We start from the raw sequence: 10,379 nt of genomic DNA, 5'->3' as shown, positions 1-10,379 counted from the left end.
GCATCTCCCATGCAACACTCAATCTAAGAAACTCCGAGTGCCACTTAGGATTTTTAGAATTTTTTTCTTAAAAATCATCTCCAATGCAACACTCTATTTGGATCTCTAAGATGACGTGTCGAGGGTGGAATAGAGATATCTCAAGAGGACACTCTAGAAATAGAGTGCCCTCTTGAGATATCTCTAATTGTCCAACTCATCAATATTTGATTTTCAACCAATAGAAATCGAGTATCCTATATTTTCTAAAATAACTAATTGGAGACAAAAAAAATTGAGGATCTCTATTAACGCCATCTAGGAGGGAGATTCTCAATTGGAACTTGACACATAGGATGAATAGAGATTTTTTTGAGTTTTGCATTGGAGATGCTCTAAAAAGAAGAGCTTCTAATATAAAGAAGAAGAAGAAGAAGAAGAAAGAAAAGAAGAAGAATAAATGTTTTATTTCTCCTTAAAATTTGTTGACGTGTTGTAATCATGTGTTTACTTTCGTTATTTTCTTGTTATTGCGTAATTGTAATGTACTTTGATTCGAAAGAATTTTGTTGTAATTTAAATGGTAATATGTACTAAAACACATTCTCGAATTAAATCAAGAACTTGCGAGAACTTCATGCGTTAATATGAATCTTGTAAACTCGACGCATGCATCACGAATTCCAAAACCCAGTGACTTCAACAAAAACCTAAAATTCGATAATAACATTACATAATCAATATAAACCTAGTTTCTCTAACTAGAAATATGGAATATGTTCTACAAGCCGTCACAATAGGGCCTTTTCCCAATGGAAAAGGAGAGTCTCTGGAACAAAGTAGTTTCTACAAAGAGCAACGTAAGTATTTCTATCGGTTGGTTAGTACAAACACGTCGTTAATACTGACTACTCTCGACGGATTTCAAACTAGCCGTCCGAACTAAACCAATTTCCGACCGTGTTTCTAGCTTCCGCCGGAAAAGCTTTATTATTTTCGACGAGTGTCCTTTCTCTGTCGAAAAAAATCATCACAAATACCATGTCCTTTTGTAGGGTATAACCGTACTGGTGGAGGTATGGAGATATAGGTGATGACAGGTGGGGTGGTTGTATGACGAGTGATGGTGGTTTTGATAATGGTGGTAGTGTAGATATGGTGGTGGTATTGTAACTGCAGAATAGACGGTATTCTTCACGTTGAAATTAAGTTATTTGACTTTAAAATCGTTTATGATGTACAGTTGGTTTTAAACTCATATGGTAATGTCATTTTAAAAAATATTCTTCATATTTGATGAACATTTTATTAACAAAGAAGAAAAATTGTAAAATGATAGCCATTAAGAAAGGTTGGAAATTCAATCGAGGAAAGAGAAGTCTAAATAGTGACCAACTAGTTTAAATTTTTTTTCGTTTTCTACCGTCTTCCCCTGAAACTTTTCTGCTTTCCCCAAAACAGTGGCCTTGCTCTTAATATTATGAAAAAAGCAAACTTTTACTATATATCTTGAAAACTAAGACAATATTACTCATAAATGAAAAGATTTTGTTATCAAACTATTAGGTGATTAGTTTAATGATATAAAATCTTTGAGATTTAGATTACTTACAAATTTCTCCTTCCACTTGCTACCCAACATGCAGCAGCAAAATGTTATATATTATCTCTTACAAGTTACAAGAGAACATTCAATAGAAGGACAATTTTCCTTCTCTTGTTTTGTCATGTGGTGATTTAATTGTTTGCATATTCGCAATTTATGATACATAACAAAAATGTATTTTGATTTTTTCAATGAGTTGTTTCCATCGGATCAACGAGTTACCATATGAACAAAGTTACAGATGATGGGCTAAAGTCAGTCACTCACAAACAACCTCTGCTACACGTAATTAACTATTTTCACTTTGTTTATATTTTAGTAACTTATGGTAAATTTTTGCTTTTATATGATATTGATATTCTTCTTTTTCTCCGCAGGTATGTCAGATGTAAGTTCAGAAGGTAAACATCCCCTGCGTTTATTTATAGTTGGAAAATGAGATGGGAAAGGGCGTCAAAGCTGCTTCAAATTGAAGAAACGAGTCTATGGACCTGTTGTCAAAAAGTCAGATCCAACTTCATCACCTGTTAGAGGAAGGCGCAACAAGTTGAGTATTAAGGTAGATCCAACTTCTAGGTGAACAGTAGACATAAAGTATATGAGAATTAGACTCAGAGGATTTTGTTGTAATTTAACTGTTTTTATTTTATATACTCATCCCCATATATAAATACTTAATAAACATTTATTTTCTCTTGTTAGCTATGATATTCAACTTGAACAAAGTATTGTTAGTAGCTTGGCATCATGGAATTGTTGTTGAAATTTCATCCCTAAAGCACTTGTATCTGTATATCATGGAATTGTTGTTGAAATTTCATCCCTAAAGCACTTGTATCTGTATGGAAGCTTTTGGTTCTAATAATATTGTTTGTCAGCTTTTTATGTTGAAAAAAAGGAAAAAAAACTCGCTTAATTCGTAACGCACGTCTAAAAGATCTAAGTACATCATGATAATGCAGGCGCAACAATTCACATTTAATAAATTCTTTAAAAACAATTCGATTATTAGATTTAGAGGTATCGTGTTGTACTTCAGAAAGTTAGCATCCCCCATGTCAACTGAAGTTGGAAAAAATGCAACGAGTCTACGAATGTTTTGTCATAATTTGACTTTTTAATGGTAGGCCCTCGATTTAACAAAAGGTCCTGATATTGATGTTTCTACCAACTTTGGCTGTTAGTGTAAGGATTGACAACTTGATTATTACGGCAGTTGGGGCTGCTAATTAAGTGAGCCATGGACATAAAGTACCAAACACTATATGTTCCTGAAAAGAAAGTCATCCCATATTGCCACACGCCATTTACTGAATTAATGGCTTGATCACTAATGAAATAATGCATGAATCTTTAACTATGAGAATTAGACTACCTGTCAAAGAATTCTGTCTTAATTTAAATATTGTTGTGTGCTAATACCAAAAGGTTTAATGGTACTTATATATAAATACTTAATCAACATTTATTTTCTCTTTGTTAATTATAATATTCAACCTAAACAAGTATTCTAGTAGCATTAGATTTTTTTTTTTTTTTTTGGAGAAGATAAAATAGTATCATTAATGAAAAAGCAAAACAATGAAATGGTAGAAGCCTAAATGGATAACCATCCGTTACACAGACAATAGAAAAGAAAATTTAGATACATGAGGCTTATAGCTTAGATAAAGCATCCCAATTCTTGATGTATTGGCTAAAAGGGGTCGACTTGCTACATAGTTGATTGGTCGCACAATACTGAATTAGGCTCTTAGCTTGAATGATGATATTATCCCGTGTAGCTTTTCTGTCACTTTCTATCTCCATAACTGTATAATTACGCTCGAACCATATGACCCATATGATTGTCGGAGGGGTACAAAGATGAAGGAAGGATTTTCTATCTGTTACTTTCTTTGGTTTCCATTCTATCAAGAAGTTGGAGATTGATTGAGTGTTACTGTTTGTATCATGAGAGGGGATTAAAGTTTGCCAAATTTTAGAAGTGAAGGTGCAATTAAGGACTAGGTGATCAGATGATTCACAATTGGACTTACACAAAGAGCATCTGTTTGGAGTTATAAAGCCTCTTCGAATAATCTTGTCCATGGTTGGAGCACCTTAACGGATGATAGCCCAGAGAAGAAAGAAACTTTCGAAGGATTACATTTGTTGCAAATACAACTTGCAAGTAGTTGTTGTGAGGATGCAACTTGATGTTCTAGCTCTAGATATAAAGATTTGACCGAGAAACTATGGTTCGAAGGGAGCCACTTACGTGAGTCAATCGAGGAATTGAGGGAAGATGAAGCTTACGTTGTGGACTCAAGGAGAGAAGTAAGGGGATCAATCTCTGATGTTCTAATTGGACGAGAAAAATGAAGATTCCATGAATCATCGACGAAAGCACCATCCAAATTATCCTCTATAGATGCAAATTTCTTCTTGGTAGCTCTCCATAGAGTAGGAAATCTAGACTTAAAAGACCCTCTGCCCGTCCAGTCATCTAACCAAAAGCTAAGCTGACGACCTCTATTGATCTCTAGTTTGGTTTTCTTCATGATAATAGGGGTCAGGGAAGATATTCTTCTCCAAGGGCCAGCATTTGTTGATGTTATTTGGTCACCTGTGAACCACGGAGCAGCACCTCCCTTATATTTTTCATCTATAATCTTCCTCCAAAAGCTATGAGGTTCTTGTCCACACCTCCAAACCCATTTGTCAATAAGTGCTTTGTGAAGGATATATCCGTTCGGTCTGAAGGAGATGTCCTTCGACCAGGATGGCAATGCGATCAATTTGTCAGTTAGGATAAAAATTTATTCGTTATGAAGATCATCCAATCCGGTCCAATTAGGGTCGTAGTGCTTTGCTAGAAGCCAACTACGATCGTCGGATCAATTCGGTGATTCGCGGCTAACATAGACCGGATCCTATAACGGGTTACACATAAGAGTGGTAACTTGATTGGAGAGAATTGACTAGTGATAAAGTGGCAAATAAGTGGATTGAATCCATTATTGGTAAGTCCAAATAGTGTTCGGAAGAGTCCAAATAAGTGTATTGGATCCATTATTGGTAAGGCCAAATAGTGTTCTTGATATTACGATCAACCTTCTTACTGATAGAAACTGGCGTCAAGAATAACGAGAGATAGTATATTGGAATGGTTGTTAATGTATTTTTAATAAGAACCATTCGCCCTCCTTTAGATAAGTATTTGCATTTCCAAGTAGCCAATCTGTTTTGAATTTTATCAATGACCGGATCCTAGAAAGACTTGCATTTGGGAGATTTCCCAAGAGGAAGACCCAGGTAAGAGAAAGGAAGGGTTTCTTGATGGCAATGAATAATGCCTTTTATTTCTTCTAGCAATTCAGGTTTCGTATTAACACCTATAACTGAAGTTTTGTATCTGTTGATGCAGAGGCCTGTTAAAGCTTCAAAGCGATGGAGAATTACATTTACAGCTCGGACTTGTTGTTGAAATTTCTTGGATGAAGCCTGAAGCACTTGTATTTGTATGAAAGGCTTCCATCCTAATATGACTGATCATCAGCTTTTTATATTGAAGAAAACCAAAAATTTGTTTCATCTGTAAAGCAAAGCACTTAAAATATTTAAGTACACCATAATATATACGTACATACTGCGCATACTGAACCCAACCCTCCTTTATTCTTAGTTTTCCTAATGGTTTATATGGAACTAAAATAATTTTTTACTACATTAAATAAGGATAAGATATTTAACTGATTGTTCACCTTCTTATAGTATTTTTTTTATTCTAGAAGTTGTGATCAAGATAAATTAGGCTACTTCCTGATATCCAACATATGTAATCACAAATACATTTGACCAATAATAGTTTTAATCTAATTGGAAACACATTTTATTCATTTTCTTTTTTTGTTTCTTCTATACTTTTTTGTCGACAGTTCTTCTAGTTAATGGTCTCCATTTTTATTCATATTTAAATGTTGATGGTAAATATTTCCACATCGTAAAACACCACCAGAATCTAACTTGTAGTTTTATTTTTATAGTTTCGTATCTATCTCATAATTCAAAAACAGGTGCGAGTATAATAGCTTAGCTTTGGCGTATTTACTCAAACCGGAAATATTAATTGTCAAAACAAATTAGTTATTTTCCAAATGACTCGTGGTTTATGACTAGCTGCTTGCCTAACCTCCTTATTTATGTAAAATACCTGTACCTATATGACCCCCTTTTGAAGTTAATGTCATGCACTAGTTTGCATTTATTTCAAAAGTCAATGTTGGTCTACCTTTGTTTCTCTTTCTTTATTCCTTTTTTTTTTTTGTTAAGGGGTTCAGATTAAATTAATAAACCAACGTATTATTACAGTACATAGCAGTAAGAAAGAAAGGAATTCTGATCCAAGTTTCCGGTTTATACTTTTTCCTCGCACGTTTCGCAAGCTTATCAGCTGGCATATTCATATTCCTGTTGATGTAGTTAAATTTAACTCTATTAAACTGATTTTTCCTATCGCGAATTTTCTTGAGATGAACTCGAGATTGCCAATGTACTTCATGCTTGGGATTCTGAAGATGGGTAATAAGATTAATGTTGTCACTCTCGATGATAATGTCTTTATAATCATGTTCTGCTGCCCATACAAGACCATTAAGGATAGCAACGGCTTCCCCTTCCTCACTATTCCTGCATCTGGATATAGATGTTTGAGCTGCAATGAATTTTGCTTCCGCATCATGTACAATTAAACTAACACCTGTCATTTCATTCACCTTGGTAAAAGAGGCGTCTACATTAATTTTCATCCATGTTTTTTCCGGGGGGGTCCATTTAATTTGTACGGCTTTACTGTTCTTAATATTAGGTATCGTATTCTTGGGGAATTTAATGATCTTGTTAATGATTTGGGATAGGTCGATAATCTCATATTGGAAACAATGATCACATCTAGTTTTCCATATTACCCACAAAATTGTGGAAAGTAGGTTCTGATAAGATGCATCTTTAAATGTAGGGGTATGTTCCCAAGAAAAAATCCAGTCTCTAACATTCACATTTTTCTCAGAGATAATGTTAAAATGGAACCAAATGTTCTTAGATAGAGGGCAATGTAAAAGCGCATGATCTAAGATTTCAATCGCATTACAATTTGGGCATATAAGGTTGTTATTAATGAACTTACCAATTCTCTCCCGAACTGGGAGAGCATTAGTGCAAACTTTCCATATGAATATTTGGACTCTAGGCACATTATTGAGATTCCATATGAATTTCCAATTCGGATTAACATTTATGGGGGAGTTCATAATCGTACATAAATAGTTATACATAGATTTCACTGTAAATTTTCCTGATTTAGTCAGTTTCCATATCCTCTGATCTTCACCTTCCGTGCAAATAGGAATTGATTTTATTAGATTAATAGTGTTTTGATCAAATATGTTATTAAGGGTATTGTCATCCCAACTATTATTATTAATAAGCTGTGCCACTTTCGTAATATGTGTGTAATTTGCTAAATTGGGTGGGATGATGTTGTCAGGAATCCAGGTGTCCGACCAAATGTTGATGTGATTACCATTGTGAACTTCCCAGGTAGTTAACTCATCAATTTGAAGAGTATGTTTATTAATGGTTTTCCACAGCCAGGAGTGATGTGCTTTGGTGGGACCTGGGGACTCCGTACGCGGAAAATATTTGGCTTTTAGAAATCTTACCCACATAGCTTTAGGTTCAGTTTTAAGCCTCCAAGCTACTTTACTGAGCATAACTGTGTTATCTAACTCAGTACGATGAATACCTAGACCTCCCAATACTTTGGGAAGGCAAATGGACGACCACGATTTTGTACATATGCCTCTAGACTTACCCCACCAAAACGACTTATGAATCGTCGTTATGCTTTTGCTGATGCCTTTCGGTAAGGCAAAGCATTGCATTTGGTATCGGGGTACAGCTGCAGCTATTGTTGAAATAACAATAGTGCGCCCAGCTTGAGAAAGGAATGAGAAGTTCCATTTCTCTAATTTATTCTTGATCTTCTGAATGAGATCTTGGAAGGCTACCCGCTTGTTGGCGCCAATAAACAAATGAGCCCCTAAGTATTTATCCGATGTAGATGCATATTTGACTTTCAAAGATCGCATAATCATGCGCTTAAATTTCGGGTGTGAGTTCTTAGAGTAGAAAATATTAGACTTCTTATAGTTAATCATTTTACCGGAAGACTCGCAAAAGATTTTCAGGATGCTCTTAAGAATATGAATATTATCTAAGGAGTTCTGACCAAAGATGATGCAATCATCAACGAACAGTAGATGGGAGATGGTCAAGTCCGTATTATTGGTTGGGAATCCTAGAAAAGTTCCTATATCCTGATTAGCCACAAGTAATCTACTTAAGCCTTCCATTGCCAAAATAAAAAGGAAAGGGGACAAAGGGTCTCCTTGCCGGATCCCTCTGGTCGGGTAAAAAGTGCGTCCGGGGTGGCCGTTAATAAGAACAGCCATTGAGGAGGTTGAGATGCAAGTATTGATCATTTTAATCCACTGTTCCGAGTATCCTAGTTTTCTCATAATATCATATAAGAAATTCCATTCTATACGATCAAATGCTTTGGACATATCTAGCTTCAGACCGAAGTAACCTGTCTTACCTTTCAACTTTTTCATGGAATGTATAATTTCCTGACCTATAATAATATTATCCGTTATTTGCCTTCCCGGAAGGTAGGCAGCTTGGACCGGAGTTACAATATCAATAAGGGTTTCTTTGAACCTATCAGCTAAAATTCTAGTGATGATCTTGTAAGTAGTGTTCAAAAGGCTAATAGGCCTGTAGTCCGCCGGAGACTGCGGAGTTGTAGTTTTTGGGATTAGACAAATATGAGTATGATTAGCTTCAACTGGGAGAACAGCTGAGAGAAAGAAGTTCTGAATTAACTGATGAATATCTGCGCTGACAGTATCCCAATTAGATTGAAAGAAGAAAGGAGGGTATCCATCAGGACCAGGAGCCGCTTCTTTTTTCAGACCCTTAATAGCGTTATTGATCTCATATTCATCTGGGACAGCTGTCAGCCTATTATTCTGGATAGTAGATATACTCGGGTGGAAGAGGTCTAGCAGGGTAGAGGCGGTTTCAGTATGTGCTGTCGTGTTAATCTCTAGTAGATGATTTGTAAAGATTTCTTGTATCTGCTCGGTACTTTCCTGCCAGTGACCATCTTGATCTTTAATGGCTCTAATTCTATTCTGACGGTTACGCTGGATAGCCTGGGAGTGAAAGAATTTGGTGTTTTTGTCTCCCACCATGATGAAGTTATTCCTAGATTTTTCTTTCCAGATGTTTTCCTGATGTAGGAACAGCTGTTCTAGTTGATCATTTAACCTATTAAGGTCTTCTCTATTGTTACAATTATTAATTCTCTCTATTAGGTTCTTAATATTTCTATCTATATTACCAAACACTGTTTTATTCCATAAAGTTAAGTGCTTACTAAGTTTTTTAAGCTTCACTTGAATATTCTGATTGACACTCCATTTCTCCGCAATGAAATCATGACATTCCGGGTGATCCATCCAGGTACGAATGAATTTAAAAGGTTTCGTTTTACTATAATGGTTCCTATTGTCTGCCATAAGGATAGGGAGGTGATCTGAACCCACAGCCTCTAGGTGATTAATGCTAGCTAAGGGAAAAGTCTGGAGCCAATTAAAATTGGATAGAGCTCGGTCCAGCCTTTCTTGAATCAGTTTGTCGCCGAATTGTTTATTACTCCATGTGTATGGGTTTCCGTTAAAACCCATATCCATAAGTTCGAGTTGACTAATATAGGAGAGAATTCTATTGAGATGAGAATTTGTGGCCGTGGATCCACCCAATTTCTCATCTTTATCTAAGACACTATTGAAGTCTCCTATCACCGTCCAAGGCGTGTTTTGGTCAGTATGAAGATTGCTCAGAGTTTTCCAAGGTTTTAATTTGTTAGTATGGTAAGGGCTACCGTAAAATCCCGTGACAAAGAAGTTGAAGCTGTTGTTGGTATTGTTAATCTTGGCATGTATTATATTCTGATCAGAGTAAAGAATGGTAGTATCTAAATTGTGTTTCCAGAAGAAAGCAAGTCTACCCGCTTTTCCGCTAGGTTCCACGTAATGACCGCTATAATATTTTTGAATCTTTAAGTGTTTATTAATAATATGTGATCTATTCTTAGTTTCCGCTAGAAAAATAATATCAGGGTTATATTTATTGATGAGATTCAAGAGGTGCTTCTTGGTAAGAAATTGGGCCAGGCCCCTAACATTCCAGCTAATAATGGTGGGGCATTGATTAGTTGGGTTCTGCATGAGACCCAAAACAGGAAAGCTAGAATCTAAAGGCCCTCTCCAACACCTCCTCTGCCTATGCCCCTAGGTACAGAAAGAATGATCTCTGAAACAGACCCTAGAAGACAGAATAATTGGAGAGAACAGGCGATTAAACAGTCCGGCTGACCCAAATAGTCCTTTAAGCTCTATCCCACACACCACTACTAATAAGATTAAGATTAAAACTAAATTGTACTTTAATCTAAGCAAGTAATAAAGAAAATTGGATCCTTAAGATGATACTACACTTAGCCCTGAATAAGTCAGGAAAGTTCCAAGTTAAACAAGAAATTACTTATACTAACAGCTTCTTAATCAAATGATCAAAGAACTGAAGTAACCAACCAAGAGCATCTATCTTATATTAGATGCTAATAACAGAATACAAAAACTTAGAACAAGTTAACTTAACAAACCAACAAAATAACTTAATAAAA

General features: G+C 35.6%; 1 protein-coding gene across 1 annotated transcript; it reads right to left on the bottom strand.

Annotated features, from left to right (window-relative positions):
• Nucleotides 1–5,913: 5,913 nt before the first annotated feature.
• On the bottom strand, nt 5,914–9,384 carry LOC147537248 (uncharacterized). Its single transcript, XM_086642750.1, has 2 exons — nt 8,226–9,384; nt 5,914–6,326 (listed from the first exon to the last, which is right to left on the bottom strand). The coding sequence occupies exons 1-2, from the start codon at nt 9,382–9,384 to the stop codon at nt 5,914–5,916; spliced, it is 1,572 nt and encodes a 523-aa protein (XP_086498876.1).
• Between the last annotated feature and the right edge of the window lie 995 nt (nt 9,385–10,379).

Source organism: Eschscholzia californica, unplaced genomic scaffold (assembly GCF_041429995.1).
Source record: "Eschscholzia californica isolate CP2 unplaced genomic scaffold, dmEscCali1.0.p SCAF_5, whole genome shotgun sequence".
NCBI classification, from domain to species: domain Eukaryota; kingdom Viridiplantae; phylum Streptophyta; class Magnoliopsida; order Ranunculales; family Papaveraceae; genus Eschscholzia; species Eschscholzia californica.
The sequence above is the reverse complement of the archived record's forward strand: the minus strand, read 5'-3'. Positions and strand labels throughout refer to the sequence as shown.

Excerpts from the sequence above, each read along its gene's own strand:
- LOC147537248 (XM_086642750.1), bottom strand. The coding sequence starts at position 9,384 with ATGGATATGGGTTTTAACGGAAACCCATACACATGGAGTAATAAACAA. Across the intron at positions 6,327-8,225 it reads TTCCATGAAAAAGTTGAAAG|GTGTTAGTTTAATTGTACAT; the intron begins GTAAGACAGGTT and ends ATGAAATGACAG.